This window comes from Phacochoerus africanus, chromosome 5, assembly GCF_016906955.1.
Source record: "Phacochoerus africanus isolate WHEZ1 chromosome 5, ROS_Pafr_v1, whole genome shotgun sequence".
Taxonomy (NCBI): domain Eukaryota; kingdom Metazoa; phylum Chordata; class Mammalia; order Artiodactyla; family Suidae; genus Phacochoerus; species Phacochoerus africanus.
Genome location: NC_062548.1, coordinates 73,305,987 through 73,323,110, shown reverse-complemented (window position 1 = coordinate 73,323,110; position 17,124 = coordinate 73,305,987). Strand labels below are relative to the sequence as shown.

The 17,124-nt window shown below is 51.9% G+C and overlaps 1 protein-coding gene across 3 annotated transcripts in view; it reads left to right on the top strand.

Annotated features, from left to right (window-relative positions):
* Positions 1-17,124, top strand: part of TET3 (tet methylcytosine dioxygenase 3) — a 99,598-nt gene that overhangs the window by 76,620 nt on the left and 5,854 nt on the right. For all 3 annotated transcript variants that reach the window (XM_047781748.1, XM_047781749.1, XM_047781750.1), the window contains 6 exons: positions 650-743; positions 8,015-8,223; positions 9,332-9,482; positions 12,116-12,205; positions 12,701-12,838; positions 16,279-16,615. In XM_047781748.1, coding sequence (XP_047637704.1) covers positions 650-743; positions 8,015-8,223; positions 9,332-9,482; positions 12,116-12,205; positions 12,701-12,838; positions 16,279-16,615 — 1,019 coding nt within the window. The remainder of the gene's footprint in view (positions 1-649; positions 744-8,014; positions 8,224-9,331; positions 9,483-12,115; positions 12,206-12,700; positions 12,839-16,278; positions 16,616-17,124) is intronic.

Here is a 17,124-nt window from a genome sequence, read left to right as displayed (position 1 = left end):
TGCACTTGAACTGCCCCAGGGAGCTGTGTGGACTTGGGCAGCTCAGTTCCATTCTGGGGGCCTCAGCTTCTTCACCTCAGAACATGGTGCGGTTACCTCGATGCTTTCAGAATCCTGGAGTGTGTATGTGCACGGGTGTGAGGGCCAGGGATGGGGCACGCGCAGGAACTAGGCGTGTTTACTGTCCAAGGAAATCGTGAGGCCAGTTTGTACATAGGTTCACCTCCCTCGGCCTCAGCTGTCTGACCTCATCTGTGCAAGTGTCAGTTGGGAATTGTTGAAAGAGAATAATAAGGGTTTCTCCATTTCTTTTCTTTTGTCTGTGGCATTTTATTGAATTTATAACTAACCCTCGGGGTGACTTAGCTAACAGGGCTGGATGCACATGCCTGTGTTGAGCCTCTGGTATGAGTGCCCTTCCTGGAGGCTCCTAAGTCATAGTCAGAGACCTTCTGCCTGGGTCTCTGACTGGAGGCCCTGGGAGGCCGTAAGTGGAGCTGTGACCCCAGAGGCTCTAACACAGAGGAAGCATGTAAACCTGTCTCTCCCATCTCTGTTGCCCCACAGTCTTGAGAGGCTTGCCTTCCTACCGGGAGTTCTCTCCTTTGGGCTTCTACTTGCTAATGGTGGCTTCTGTCTCCCTCTCCAGGTACGGAGAGAAGGGGAAGGCCATCCGGATCGAGAAGGTCATCTACACGGGGAAGGAGGGGAAGAGCTCACGTGGCTGCCCCATCGCCAAGTGGGTACGTGTCAAGGCTCTGCAGCCCAGGATGGGCTGAGGAGTGGGGAGTAGACGCACACGCTGTCCAGGGAGCTGGGAGCCGGCATCTGGCTGGTGGGGGTCACCTATGGCTAGCTGCACCTCTGGGTCCCCGCTGTGTTTAAATGCCAGCCCCTTGATGTCCGAGGCGCCCTCTGGGCATTAGGCGCACCCCCCATTGTTCAGGGCTGCAGGGGAAGGAAAAGGGGAAGCCAGAGATGTCCTCTTGCTCAAGGCTGGGCCCCGCCTCGGGCCCTGTGACTCCTCTGCCCCTCTGTGTGCCCTGGAGCTGGGTGGCATTCCTGTCTCCCGTCCACAAGAACTAGGCCTCCGGGCAGGATCAGGGGCAGTAGTGCATCTGCCTTACTTCTGAGCTGCCGTTTGCTGTAAGGCAGCCTGCGTGTCTTAGCAGGGGCACTGTTGGTGACTCAGACCCCAGTTTCACCCAGAGTATTCTGACCTTGCCTTTCTAGTCCTCATAGAGCACTTTAGAACCTCTGCAGAACCAGCGCCCAGAGCAGCAAAGCTATCAGGTAGCTATTTGCTCAGCACTGTGCTAGGTGTGTGGGAGGGAGAATATGCATGGAAAATAGGCGGCTTGGTCCCTGCATGCAAGCTGCTTATGATGCAGTGACACAGGACATAAGATCGTGGAGACTGAGTAGAGGTTTAACATTGACAGAGGCCGACTAGGTGCAGTAGCGTTCAGGGACAAGGGGCGTACGTGGCAAGAGGAACGTTCAGGCTGGGTTTCCCAGAGAAGGTGGACCTTAAATGAGCAGTGAGAAGGTAGAGGCATTCCCCGTGAGGAGAGTCACGTGGGCAGAGGCAGAAAGGCTGGGCTTACATACACTTTGTGTGAGAGATGGTGGTGAGATGACCTCTGACAGCCTCTGTCCATCTGTGCAATGCCCATTTTTATCTGTCAGTACCTCCATGCCTTTGCACCTTTGTGTTTAATGAAAATAAAAAATGCCTGGGAATTCCCATTGTGGCTCAGTGGGTTAAGAATCCATCTAGTATCCATGAGGATGTGGGTTTGATTCCTGGCCTCACTCAGTGGGTTAAAGGATCTGATGTTGCCGTGAGCTGTGGTGTAAGTTGCAAATGAGGCTCGGATCCCTTGTTGCTGTGACTGTGGCATAGGCCAGCAGCTGCAGCTCTGATTCAACCCCTCACCAAGGAACTTACATGCTGCAGGTGGCCAAAAAAAAAGGCCTGACCCTGAATTACCACATATCTATTTGTAGCAATTTTCAGACAATAGCTCAGAATGATATACAAAATCTGCAGTACCTAAGAGTCTTTGTAAGTATGGGGGAGCATGTTGTCCCCACCCCTGTGAAAGATGGTCATTACAATGGGAGGTTGACTGTGTCTGTGGCTGATCAGGGTGGGTGCTGTTCCCTCAGAGCACCCATCAGAGAAATGACACCTGTCCCTTTTTCCTGGTAATTCATACAGATGTTGAGGAATTCTAAAGTCTTGGGCAAGAAATGGAAGTTCCTTGGGGCGCAGACAGAGCTAGGGACTTTTCAGCCTCAGAAACAGTTGGCACCTTAAAGAAAGAAAACAGCTGGTTGTGTGGAAGGCATGGAGGATGAGACTATGCATTCCCAGCCCCTGGATACCCATGGTGAAGCCTCGACTCCTGACTGGTGCTTGTGTGTGTGTCTCTCTCGGGAGCGGAAGAGGAAGGGGCCCAGGTAAAGCATGAGATTAGTTCCTGGGGCTATGAGAGGAAAGCAGAATGATGGACAGGGAGGGACCTGGTCCTCAGAACTTTGGTTCCCTGGGGTCTGTAGAAAAGTGTCCAGAGCAGAGCAGATGGAGCGCAGAGAATTGAGGCTTTGTCCAAAGGTTGGAACAGCTTGGGGGTATCACCGAGCCTGGTGGGGGATGCCAGCTTTGAAAGAAAAGCTTAGATAGAGGGGAATACTAGTGACAGAAAGGTGAGAAAGTTCCTCTATCTGCCGGGTTAAAGATATAAGGAGAGATTGAAGTTCCTATCGTGGCTCAGTGGTAAATGGACCCAACTAATAACCACGAGGTTGCAGGTTCGATCCCTGGCCTCTCTCAGTGGGTTAAGGATCCAGCATTGCTGTGGTGTAGGTCACAGACTCGGCTCAGATCTGGCATTGCTGGGGCTGTGGTGTAGGCCGGCAGCTGTAACTCCGATTCTACCCCTAGCCTGGGAACCTCCATACGCCGTGGGGAGGGCCCTAAAAAGACAAAAGACAAAAAAAAAAAAAAAAGATATAAGGAGAGCAAATGGGGGTAGATCCCAGAACTATTACAGCATTCTGAGTTATGGTTCTATTCCTCTTCTAGCCATCTCCATGTGAGGTGACTTCTTTCTTTTTCTTTTTCTTTTTGGCCTACACAGCCACCGGATATCCTCTGTATCTTGGTTGTAGGGCTCATCTAAGGAGTTCCACCTCCTTGGAAGTTGAGACGGGGCAGGTGTTCCCTTTCTCTGCCACCTGGGGAAGTGACCCACAAATGCGAAGAAAGATAGATTAGTGTTGGTGGCAGCATGACATCAAGAGTGCAGGCAGGAGTTACCCTCGTGGCGCAGTGGTTAACGAATCCGACTAGGAACCATGAGGTTGCGGGTTCGATCCCTGCCCTAGCTCAGTGGGTTAACGATCCGGCGTTGCCGTGAGCTGTGGTGTAGGTTGCAGACGTGGCTCGGATCCCGCGTTGCTGTGGCTCTGGCGTAGGTCAGTGGCTACAGCTCCGATTCGACCCCTAGCTTGGGAACCTCCATATGCCGCGGGAGTGGCCCAAGAAATAGCAACAACAACAACAACAACAACAAAAAAGACAAAAAAAAAGTGCAGGCAGTAATCCATGGCCACAGGCGAGTGGCAGCATCCAGCTGCCAGTGGTGGACAGTGCCTTCTGTGCTTTTTCCTGCCTCCCCGGTCCCATGTCTAGAGCCTGGGTTTCCTTTCCAGCCAGGGTTTCTGTCCGAGTGTGCAGCCTGCACCCCTGACCAGTACCGTAGGCTACAAGCAACATGCCTGACAAGCTCGAGAGTTGCCTGGCTGGGATCTTGGGGAACAAAGCTGAGGTGCATCATGGATGCCCAGCAACTGCATATTGAGAGAATATCTAAGAAAGCATCTGGGGCTACCAGAGAGCCTGCTGGTCGTCTGTGATTTTAAAGTGACCTGTGCAAAGCATGCAAGTCACTGAGCACAGGAGTAAGGGAGAAGGGAGTAAGGGCGTGACGAAGGCTTGTGCCAGAAGCAAACAGCACAGAGAGCAAAAATAGGCTTTTGGTGAAAGAACCATGGCCATACTGCTTGGGCCAGTCTGTAGAGGTACAGGTCCGAAGGCAAATATCTGAAGGCCCATGGGGCATGGTGGAACAGACTTCCTGGAGAACCCCAGAGGCTGGAACTAAGTACCAAGGATAGGAGTTTGGGGGAGTGGGTTTAGGTTTCTGCTGGGCGCTGTGCTGTTCTAGGTCAGGGCTCTGGGAATCTGAATGATTTATTGAAGACCCTGTGCTGTGCTGGCATGTGAACTGTCCGTGGGTTCGTGCCTTCTGCTGGCCTTGCCTTTGACTTCTGCACTTTGTGCACCTCATCGTGCTGGGCGCCTTCACAGAGTGTAGATAGGGAGCTCCACTTTGTTACAGCTTTTGTCAGTGTACCAAAGCCAGTCTGCTCACACCCAGTCACATTTATGTGTTTGCCCCTCAGGTCTCAGTCTCAGCTTTGAGAGGTCAGGTGTCTCTGTGCGTTGAACATGTGTCACACAGGAGTGGTAGCCAGTGTGCTGCCTGGGCAGTGAGCACAGGCTGACAATAGGGCCTCAGGGACCCCAGTCACAGGGACCACTGCCTTAAGGATCTACGATGTGTGCAGGTGCCCATGGAGTGCCTGGCTCCATCTGCAGGAGGCCACACAGCCACACAGGGATGTGATTCACGGCATGTTCACATGTCTGCTGATCCCCCAAACCAGTTTTATAAATGACGATGTAATTGATGCTTCTATGAGGGATGGGGGTGATGGGCACCATTATTGCTGTGGCTCAAAGCAAGAGCTCATGGTCCAGGCATGTGTTTTGTTCAGCATACAAGGTGTCCTTTAAATTTTTGAAGGAAATTCTCACACATGCTGCAACATGGGTGAACCTTAAGGATGTTATGCTAAATGCAGTAAAGCCAGGCATTAAAGGATGCATGCTCTCTGATTCCACTTACATGAGGCACCCAGAGTGGTCAGATTAATAGGGTCAGAAAATAGAGTGCTTGTTACCATGGAGCGGGGTCAGGGGAGATGGGAGAGTTAGTGTTGAATGGGTGTGGAGTTTCTGTTTGGGAAAACAGAGTTCTGGGAGATGGAAGAAGTTCTGGTGTGTTATTCAACAATGTAACTTAATGCTACTAAACTGTACCCTTAAAATGGTAGATTTTCTATTATGTCTAATTCACCACAATTGTAAAAATTGAATTTGGTGTTCGTATCTTTAAAAGGAGAGATTTCATTTGAAAAAGCCACATTTCTGTTTTCTTCTTGTAAAACTGAAAGAGGTGGGTGCCCTCGGCTGAAATTTCCTCCAGGCAAGGTCTGATGGAGCAAGGTCTGGCCTGCCACCGACCTCAGCTCCTTAGTTGCACATCTGGCCTGCTTGCCTTGTTGATACTGCCTGTCTGCTGGCGCTTTCGGCATCTCCCTGCACTGACGTACTCTTGACCAAGCTTGTCTCCAGCCCAGACGTCTCCTGACCTCCAGACCTGTTCTGTTGGGCCACTAGGAAAAGCCACGCAGGTCTTCCAGTGCCTCAGGCATGTTCCCTGCTGACCTGCCAGGAAACAACACCCATACCCACCCAGTATCTTGCGCCGCCACAAAATGTGCAAGTCATCTCAGACTTCCTGTCCCTCAGCCCTTGTAGTTGAGTGGTTCCAAAGTCACCTTTCTCCTGAGTGTCTCTGGAACCCAGTTCTTTTCCCGGTTCAGTTCCCATCGTCCCAGTTGAGGGCTTGATCTGTGCTGCTTGTGTTATGTTAGTGGCTGTCCCATTTCATCCTCTCCCAGCCATCTGCCCCTCTTGCTAGAGTCTGCAGATGAGTGTAAGTGAGTGTCCTGCTTCTAGTCCTTTGCAGAAGCCCCGCCGGATGTCCTTGTCCCTCCCTCTGCCACCTGGAGCCCTTCCCAGTCTCCCCTCTTCACTGGGCCCCACGTCTTATCTGGTCAAAGAATTACTTGGGATTTTGGGGGAGAGATTCAGCCACCTCATCCCCCGACTCCTGTACCCATTGCCTTGGCATATATCCTGTTGTGATCCAGGGCGGTGTTTAGTGAGCGAGCGGAGAGTGAGGTGGGGACCTGGGTGCAGAGCAGGGCCCCAGGCCGTGCTTTCTTTTTTTTCTAAATGGATTTGTTGAGATATAATTCACATACCATAAATTCACTCATTTAAAGTATACTGTTCAGTGGGTTTTAGTGTATTACACTATACATTTTTAAATTATGTTAAAATATACATAACATAAAATTTGCCACTTTAACCATTTGTTTTTTGATTGCACCCATAGCATGTGGAAGTTCCCTGGCCACAGCAGTGACAATGCCGGATCCTTAACCCACTGAGCCACATAGGAACTCCTATTTTTTTAAATGATTTTTATTTTTTCCATTGTAGTTCATTTACAGTGTTCTGTCTGTTTCTACTGTACAGCTAAATGACCTAGTTTCACACACACACACACACACACACACATTCTCTTTTGGGGGGCCGGGGGATAGGTTTCAAGGCTGCACCCGTGGCATATGGAGGTTCCTGGGCTAGGAGTTGAATCGGAACTGCAGCTGCTGGCCTACACCACAGCCACAGCCACAGCCACGCGGGATCCAAGCTGTGTCTTTGACGTACACCACAGCTCATGTCAACACCAGGTCCTTAATCAACTGAGCAGGGCTAGGGATTGAACCCTGAACCCTCATAGATACCAGTTCGTTACCACTGAGCTGCAAAGGGAACTCCTGCATTCTTTTTCTTACATTATCCTTGGTCATGTTCCATTATAGGTGACTGCCCTTCCTAACCAATTTTTTTTTTTCTCTTTGTCTTTTGAGGGCAACACCTGCGGCATATGGAAGTTCCCAGGCTAGGGGTCTGTTCAGAGCTGTAGTCGCCGGCCTACACCACAGCCACAGCAATGCGGGATCTGAACCGTGTCTTCAACTTACACTACAGCTCATGGCAACACTGGATCCTTAACCCACTGAGCAAGGCCAGGGATCAAACCCTCAACCTCATGATTTCTAGTCAGATTCGTTTCCACTGCGCTACGACAGGAACTCCCCTAACCATTTTTAAGTGTACCGTTGGTGGCATCAACTACATTACATTGTTAAGCAACCATCGCCGCAATTGATTTCCAAACGTTTTTCATCATCCCATACTGAAACCCTACACCCAGGAAACTCTCCAACCCTCTCTCCCTCTCATCCCAGCCCTTGGTAACCACCGTTGAACCTTCTATCTCTATAAATTTAGCAACTGCAGGTGCCTTGTGTAAGTGGAATCATACAACATTTGTGCTTTTGTGTCTGGCTTATTTCACTGAACCATAATGTCCTCAAAGGTTCATTCATGTTGTAGTGTAAAGGTTGAGAAGTATTCCGTCGTGTGGATGTGCCACATTTTGTTTATCCATTCAAAAGTTGACAGACACTTGCATTGTTTCTGCCTTTTGGCTGTTGCTGGATGCTGCTGCTCTGAAGAATGTGGGGGGCCAGTGTCTGTCCGGGTCTCTAGTCCCCACCCTCCCCTTGGCTGTACTCTTAAGTGCGCCTGGTTAGATACATTTAACTTTTTGAGGACCTGCCAAAAACTGTTTTCCATGGTAGCAAGACTTTCTTTGCATTTCAACTAAAAGCACATGGATATGCAGCATTTTCTCTGCAGATAGCTTAGGACAACATAAAATTTCTGAATGTATTTTGGCTTATACTTTCATCTATGTGTTTTTCCCCCTAAGTCTATATAAATCACCAATAACTTATTTTGCAGTTATTATTTTTTATTTTGCTCTTTAATGTTTTCCTTTCCCAACTTACGATGGTGTGTGGCAGTCTGTGTGGCTGCTGTCGCCAGGCTGTGACACTGCCCTCAAGATCTGCCCCTCCGGCTCTGTTGGCAGAGGTGAAGGGCGTGTGGCATCCTGTGCCAAGAGCAAGGGTGCCCTGCTCCCGTGGTTCCCAGCGCCCCCGCCCTGTCTCTCTACAGGTGATCCGCAGGCACACGCTGGAGGAGAAGCTGCTCTGCCTGGTGCGGCACCGGGCGGGCCATCACTGCCAGAATGCCGTGATTGTCATCCTCATCCTGGCCTGGGAGGGCATCCCCCGCAGCCTCGGAGACACCCTCTACCAGGAGCTCACCGACACCCTCCGGAAGTACGGGAACCCCACCAGCCGGAGATGTGGCCTCAATGATGAGTATGTGGATAGTCCTGGCGGGGTCAGGGAGTGACCGCAGAGTCAGGGCCGTGTGTGTCCTGCAGAGTTAGGACTGCAGTGGAAAGAACACTCACCCATGGACCTGGCCTGGGGTGTCGTCCTGGCCAGGCAGGCCTCTTGACTCAGCTTAGCTTTGCTTTCTGCCCTCGCTTGGCTCTGAGGCTCTCATGATAATAACGAGTGTGAAGAAGTGCAGGCACCCCGCTCATATAAGGCATCAGTGTGTTCACAAGACCTACCCTTAGAGGGTTCCCCCTCGATTTTTTAAATTGAGGTATTTTTACTTAGCGTAGAAGTCATCCTTCGAGATACAGAGTTTGAAGTTTGACAGGTGTTTACAGTCATGTAGCCACCACAACAGTCAGGAGAGAGAACAGTTCCATCACCCCCCAAATGTCACATGCCCCTGGCAACCATGGGTCTTGATTCCTGTCCCCGTAGGGGTGCCTTTCCAAAAACGTCCTGTAAATGGCTTCTTTCTCTGGGCACAGAGTTTCTGAGCCTCATGTGTGGATGTGTATGCGGAGCTCATTCCTTTTACGGCCAAGTAGTATTCCACCCTGTGGATCTGTCACAGTGTGTTTATTCATTCCCCAGGTGGACATTCAGGTTGTTTCTGGATTTTATTCAGTATTGTATTGCAGTGTCAGTTTTTATGTGTTTAAAAGCCTGTCAGCACCTGGGCCTGCAAGAAGCAGGCATGTTCAGACTCCACAGCTCACCTTATTCCCCCATCCATGCAGTCTGGGTTGGAGCTGGTTGAGATATCAGAGGCAGGCAGAAGTATAAACCTCCCTGGGTTTTATTGGATTCTTCCCAGCTATCTCAAACAGCCTGTGCGCTTCTCCCTTCAGCAGACGCTCAGACCTTCAGGCTCCGGCGTGGGAGCCAAACAGGCTGCTCAATGCTCGTTCTCTGCCCACTAGGGTAGGGGTTTGGGGAAAGAGTCAAGAGCAGGGAAGGGTGTCATCCTAGCCACCGGGAGGCTGGTGGATGCCTGGCCTCCACTGGGCCTCCCCCTGAGGGAGAGAGAAGATTCCAGAATTTAAAATCTACCTGTATGCCTACAATGTGACATATGTTGTAGCCGGACCTGCGCTTGTCAAGGCAAAGACCCGAACACCTGTGGTGCCTCCTTCTCCTTCGGTTGTTCCTGGAGCATGTACTTCAATGGCTGCAAATACGCTCGAAGCAAGACTCCTCGCAAGTTCCGCCTCGCGGGGGACAACCCCAAAGAGGTGAGTGGGGCCCCACAGGGAGCACGGGCCCTTCCCACTCGCCCTGTTCCACCTGCTGCCCGTCATAATCCAGGGGGGACATAGGATTGCACGCTGCAACTCTGATGTGCCGAAAGTGGAACTTCCTTTTCTTTAAACCCACTTATCTTTTTTTTTTTTTTCTTTTTTGCCTTTTTGCCTTTTCTTTAGCCACTCCTGTGGCATATAGAGGTTCCCAGGCTAGGGTCGAATCAGAGCTGTAGCTGCTGGCCTACGCCACAGCCACAGCAGCGTGGGATCCAAGCCTCGTCTGCAACCCACACCACAGCTCACAGCAATGCCAGATCCTCAACCCACTGAGCAAGACCAGGGTTCGAACCCGCAACCTCATGGTTCCTAGTAGGATTCGTTAACCACTGCGCCACAACGGGAACTCCCTAAAGCTACTTATCTTACAGTGAAATAAGCTATGCGGGGTGTGGGGGGAGATACGATGAGTGGAAAATTAGACTTACAGGCACCTCAGACTCTTGCAGCTTAGAAAACTCTCTTTAAGGTAAATGTTCAAATTCCTTATTAGAATTTGACCCTCTTAAAGGGTTATTTCTTCAAGCCTCCAAGACATCTTTCTGGATGTGTGGCAGTAAGAGGGGCCTCTGGGCCTTGGGCCGCCTTCTGGCCGATGCTCGACTTTCTGAGCGGTCCCTCATCCTGGCCGGCTGCTGGGCGGCCGTCTCTGTGTGGTTGTCCAGGGCATTGGTGTTTCCTTGCTGGGGGCTTGGTGTGGCTTCTATGCCCGAGGCCTCCTCCGCAGCCCAGTGACAACAGGGCAAGAGGCCTCAGGGTCTCCTCTGCAGACTGAGCTTAGGCTGTGGGAACCAGGAGCGTCAGATCAGATCCTCCTCTGCTGCTTCTGCTCTGTTGCTCTGGTTGTGAAGGCCTTCCTGAGGGGGTCTCACCTGGGAGTGCAGATGCACAGCAGGCACAGGCCTTCCTGGGCTCTTTGTCATTTCCCCTCCAGCCTTCCTCCTGCTCTGCTCCTGTGGGCTGGGTACCGGGATCAGGCAAAACCTTGATCCCAGTTTCTACCTTCCAGATCTCTCCAGGCTCCTTGTACCAGGGCTTCCCCTTTTCCAGGGGGGCAAGGACTCCCCTGGGCACATTTTTTCTACACCACTATCAGCTTCTATGCTTAGACTTCCAAGCTTTGCTTTTCAAGTCAAAGGAAACATATCCAGATGGAGAACCCTTTCTTTTCCTCAGAGCTTGCCCTTTAGACGGTTGCATGACCTAGTCTAATAGTCTAATTTGATGGTAGACTTTTATTTGTGGCGGCACCTGGCCTCCCCCAGGAGCAGCAAATGCAATAGCTTCAATGAATGGAAGGGTCTCAGTGCCACCAGGAACTACCCTTACCGTGAATGAACGTACATTGCTTTCATTTCTCACAAATACTCTCCCTGTTCCATCCGCTGCCATTTCCTGTGCACTTACTAAGTGCTGGGTTAATTTCATGACACCCTGAGGATCTGGGCACTATTACTACGCACTTTACAGGTGAGGCAAATGGCTTGCCCAAGTCCGCAGGACGGTGACAAAGATGTCAGCATTTAAACCCACCCCGTGCTTCCCCAGAACTCACAAGCCTCACCCTCGTGTTGCGCTGGCTTCAGGCCTGCTGTGCTGGTGGCAGCGTCGGGCAGGCAGCGTCTGGCAGGCAGCTGGGGAGGTGCAGTGAGGGCGGCTGGCAGCTCTGGCCTCCCACTGGACAGACAGCTAAGCCACTGGTCTTGCTCTTCCATTTCTAATTCTGTGAGTCTGGTACTCTTTTGCTTCCCTTCTCCACCTCTTTTTTCCCCAGAAACTCTTCATGCCTGTGCTCAAGGGCAGCTAGGAGCCCCCATGGCCCTGCCTGTTCCGCTCAGAGGGCCAGAGGGGCTATAGATACCCTAAACTTTGCCAAATGTAGCTGGGGCAGCTGCTCGTAAGGGCAGCTCCATCCAGTGGAACCTTCTGTGATGATGGCCATGTGTTCTGTAGAAAACAGCGCGGGAGGCACTTGTAGCCACCGAGCATTTGCAGTATGGCTAGTGCAGTAGAGGGACTGAATTTTTAATTTTATTTAATCAGATTAATTTGTATCTCACATTAATGGCTTCTGACTTGATATGGGAGATGGTGCAGGGGTAAAGCCTAGACGGTTGAAGTCTGTGTACCTGGCTCCTGATAGGCTCCGGGCCTGGCTGGCCGCGGGATTTCTCGCCCGGGCTTCAGCCACTGCTCCCTGCCTTTATCTGCCCGTCTGGAACACTGCAAGAAAGAGTTGCACTTGCTGCTCATGCTTTTACTCACCTGCCGGCCCATCAAAAACGGGGACCTGTTCTAGGTATTCTGAGTGGCACTGGCTGGAGCCTGGAAGAGCGGGCGCCGGACCTCCAGGCAGTCTTTTCCTGGTGAGCTCCAGCATCTCCAACTTTAAAATAGACACGGCCTGTACCCCTCCCACAGGGCAGGCTGTAAAGATGATTGATGGCACCTTACTTCCTACCTGCCCGGCACCCTGGCAGTGGTTCTAGTGTGGAGGCTGATTCCTGGTGTGCAGAGTTTGCTGGGCGGGATGCTCTGGAGACACATGCCTCTTCTTCTCCGCACAGGAAGAAGTGCTCCGGAAGAGTTTCCAGGACCTGGCCACCGAAGTTGCTCCCCTCTATAAGCGGCTGGCCCCCCAGGCCTATCAGAACCAGGTACGGGGCCCTTGGGCTGTTCTCAGCCCACCTGTCCCCCATATCTCTGCCCACATTCCCTGAAGTGGGGAAAGGGAGAGGGAGCTCCTCACGGGACAAGCCCAGCCAGCGGGAGAGCAGTGCTGTTGGTCTTCGTTAAGAGCCCTTGTTTACACCAAGCTGACTGCATCCCAGACCATCTCTCCCCTACCCCTGGTCTTGTCTTTCTCCCTAATAATCCTTCACCTCCTCTGGTCTGGTTTCTGCACTGGTTCGAGTTTCTCTCACTTGTTACCTCTGCACCCTGCAGACGAGATGAGGGGAGCTTGAGATGACCCAGAAGAGAGTAACTGCTCTGGGGCTTCAGCCACAAAACCTCCCTTCCTCAGCCCAGGGTGGACGGCTGTGGTCCTTAAGTTCCCCCCCTCCACCCCCCTCTAAGAGCTGACCTCCCCTGTGCGGTCGGGGCCACTCACCTTAGATCACTCGAGCAGCTCTCCTTGGCCATCCACACAGGTGACCAATGAGGAAATAGCGATTGACTGCCGTCTGGGGCTGAAGGAGGGGCGGCCCTTCTCAGGGGTCACGGCCTGCATGGACTTCTGTGCCCACGCCCACAAGGACCAGCATAACCTCTACAATGGGTGCACAGTGGTAAGGAAGCCCGAGATCTGTCACAGCCCCGCCTGCAAGACAGCCCTGTTCTGTGCAGATAGGCGGGCTCGAGGCAGGGAGGGACCTGGAGGCACTTGTTGAGAAGTCAGAGTGCAGAGTGTGCAGAGACAGGGTTGGCTCTGTGTCCATGGCTCAGGTGGAGGCTGCAGAATGCAACCTCTTGGGCCCCCCAGTTATCTAAAATGTGATTCTAGGTCTCTCTGAGCACTTGGATTTAAGTCCAAACAACCTCTTAGCCGTTTGTTTTATTGAAGAATAGTTGGTTGACAGTGTTGTGTTGATTTCTGCTGTGCAGCAAAGTGACTGTTATACGTAGACTTTGTCACATCTTTTCAATGTGTGGTTCCTCACAGGATATAGTTCCCTGTGCTAGACAGTAGGACCTGGTCAAACAGCCTCTGGATGCATGGGCCCCGGGTCTTGCTCTAGATGCTGGGGAGTAAAACGGATCGAGAGCTGCTGTTGGGTCTGTGATAAGACGCCCTGCAGCACTGCAGGCAGAGGGGCAGGTGAAGTAGGGTAAGGGATGAAATGACAGCAGGGGCTGTGGAGAGAGGCCTCTTTGAGGAGGGGCACCTGAGTAGGGACGAGGAAGTAAGGAACCGAAGCCGTGGGGTGGCGTGCTCCAGGCGGGAGGGCCAAGCAGGCAGAGGCTCAGGAGTGAGATTAGAGGGGCTGGCAGGGGCGAGGCCGCAAGGCGCATGAGAGAGGCCTCGGGGAAGGTGTGGAGGGCTTTTCGGCTGGGAATGCTAAGATCTCACTTAGAGAGTCAGTAGCAGTCTCTTGGTCCTGCAGGTAGAGGTTACAGTGGGGGGAGGGGGGGAGAGAATCAGAACAGGGAGGCCAGGAAGGAGGCTGGGATGGTTTCCCAGGTGACTGGGCTGGGGCAGGAGTGACTGTGACAGTGGGGAGTAATTGGACAGGCTTTAGTTGATTTTGAAGGTATAGCTTGAGAGTATTTGCTGATGGGCTGGACATAGGATGTCTGAGTTGCTTGAGCGTGTGGGCTGGTTGAGTGTTGGTGTTATGTACTGAGATGTAAGAAGACCAGGAAAAGACCAGTTTGGGGGTGAAAATCAAGAATTCTGTTTTGAGGAGTTCCCATGGTGGCTCAGCAGGTTAAGAACCCGACATTGTCTCCACGAGGATGTGGGTTTGATCCCTGGCCTCTCTCAGTGGGTTAAGGATCCAGCGTTGCCATGAGCTATGGTTTAGGTCACAGACGTGGCTCAGATCTGGCGTTGCTGAGGCTGGGGTATAGGCCTACAGCTGCAGCTCCAGTAATGCCGCAGATGTGGCACTAAAAAGCAAAAAAAAAAAAAACAAAAAAGAACACATGGTGGACAACTTTCTGTGTCAGTGGCTCTAGATTTACTTATTTGAGCATGTTCTGAGGCTGTGTGTATGGCTGTGCCAGTCAGTGCTTTCAGGCTCCCTCTATAAGCCACAGGGAAGGCAAGCTCAGCATGGGTTTGTGCAGTGGCCCCAGGCAGGGTAAGGACTCTTACAGCCTTGGAGTGCTTGTTTGGCAGCTTACTGGGCAGCAGTAGGGTTGGCCAGGAGGCAGAGAGGGGAGAGGAGGGCCTGGAGCCTGACTGGGGATTTTGTGGAAAGGGATGGGGAGGCAGGGTCAGTAAGCCGTCTAATAATTTCTGTAGGCTCTGGGCTATCAGAGTGGCCCCTACTTGTCCATACCTGGCCCTGAGGTGATTCAGGGCAGTGAGAATGTTTGCTTATATGTGAGTTTGATGAAGATGGTTGGGGGTGGGGACCCTGGGCTGGTTCACGTGCATATCAGAGTTACACTGGAAGGGGGTCATTTGCTCTCTCTAGAAATTAGCTGGTCCTAGGGCAGGATGGCCCCTCCAGAATCAAGGCCCTTTCCCCAGATGCCAGAAAGTCAGAAATACAGAAACTAAAAATATAGTCAATACAAGACTAAAAAGTAAATGAGAAAAAAAAAGTCAAACCTCATTAGTCATCAGAAAAACACGTACCAGCAACATATACATTTTGTGCAGAACAAAGTAGAAAGTTTTACAGAAATGAATGGCAAAAGTGTCAGGAAAAAAGTATAGAGAAATTGAAACTCATTCTGCCAGTGGAACGCTGGTAGCAGTGCCATGGGGCAGGCAGTACATGGCAATTCCGCCCCACAGTGATTACTCTAAGGACTTAAGTGTTTTAGAAAATTCAGCGAAAAGGATAAAGTATTATTTATGATAGAGAAAAATTGAACACAGGTTTAAATAGCACTAATAAATTAACACATTGATCCAGTGGAATAATATGGTATATTAGTAAATCATATTGGGGAAGAATATTTAATATGTAGGAAAATAGAGTATATTAAGAAAAAATGAAGTTATTCTAAAACTGTACGTATAATATATATGATCCTATTTAATTATCAAAAAGTGGGTGTTCCTGTCATGACTCAGCGGAAACGAATCTGACTGGCATCCATGAGGACGTAGGTTCAGTCCCAGGCTTTGCTCAGTGGGGTAAGGATCCGACGTGGCCGTGAGCTGTGATGTAGGCCGGCAGCTACAGCTCCCATTCGACCCCTAGCCTGGGAACCTCCGTATGCCATGGGTGTGGCCCTAAAAAGACAAAAAACAACAACAAAAAAAGGGACCAAGTATTTATAGTGGTTGTTTCTGATTGGTGGGATTATGGAGATAATTTTTATGTCCTATGTGCGGGCCTCAATTTTCTACAGCCAGCACATACAGTTTTCAGGGGGTTTTTTGGGGGTTTTTTTGTCTTTTTTTTGTTGTTGTTGTTGTTGTTGCTATTTCTTGGGCCGCTCCCACGGCATATGGAGGATCCCAGGCTAGGGGTTGAATCGGAGCTGTAGCCGCCGGCCTACGCCAGAGCCACAGCAACTCGGGATCCGAGCCGCATCTGCAACCTACACCACAGCTCACGGCAACGCCGGATCGTTAACCCACTGAGCAAGGGCAGGGACCGAACCCCGCAACCTCATGGTTCCTAGTTGGATTCGTTAACCACTGCGCCATGATGGGAACTCCATAGTTTTCAGTTTTAAGAGCAAAAGCAGGCTGAATGTTGAAGGTGAGGAAGATGATGGTGAAGTTCTGAGGTCTGGGGGATGACATGTAATGACAGTGACAGCAGTGGAGGGCAGAGCATCTCTCCTCTTTCTGGCTGTTTGACCCTGGTCATCTCATCCCCTCTCAGCCTCATTGGAGTGAATGGATGTGCTTTGAAAGCTGTAGAGCAGACTCTAAATGTTGGTGAGACTGTCACTCTATGAACCAAGACAGGGCGCTTTTTAGACACTCTAGAAAGTGACGGTGGATGGCTGGGGGGTGTGCGGAAGGGGGCGGCCCCTCCCTCTCAGCATCCGGCTCCCCCAACCCCATGTGTCCCCCTTCTCTCTCTGCTTGGGGCAGGTCTGCACCCTGACCAAGGAAGACAATCGCTGCGTGGGCAAGATCCCCGAGGACGAGCAGCTGCACGTGCTCCCCCTGTACAAGATGGCTAACACGGATGAGTTTGGCAGTGAAGAGAACCAGAATGCCAAGGTGGGCAGCGGGGCCATCCAGGTGCTCACCGCCTTCCCCCGCGAGGTCCGGCGCCTGCCTGAGCCTGCCAAGTCCTGCCGCCAGCGGCAGCTGGAAGCCAGGAAGGCAGCAGCCGAGAAGAAGAAGATTCAGAAGGAGAAGCTGAGCACTCCTGAGAAGATCAAGCAGGAGGCCCTGGAGATGGCCGGCATCTCCACTACCCCAGGTGTGTAGGAGGGGTGCCCAGCGGGGGTGGCACACGCGCTCTTGGGTGGGGGGCCCGGACAGCCCCCTCACTACCCCTCTTCCTGCCCTGAGATAGAAATCCAAACAGAAGAGCACTGGGGTCTATGGCAGCCATCTGGACCTTGTGTTATCTCAAGTTTGTCAGTGCCATTGCCCTGACAGCTTCAGGACCCCAGACCTGATAGGTGGCACCTGGGAGCCAAGTGCATGGGGGCCTTGCTGTCTTCCCAGAGGGCAGCTGGGTGTCCCCGGCTTGCCTGCCCCACTGGCTGAGAGTCTGCAGCAAGGCAGCAGGATTTACGGTGTGGGGCGGCCCATGTCTCTGCAGGGGCTGGCACGAGGGGGCCTCAGTGGGGATGTGTGGAGTTGGCGGGTGGGGTGGGCATGGGGGGATGATGCGGTGGGGGGGGGGCTCTCCCGACCACTCCTCCCAGGGCTTCAGTGGGCTGTGCAGGTCCAGCCTTGCTCATCCTGCCTGCCCTGCAGAGG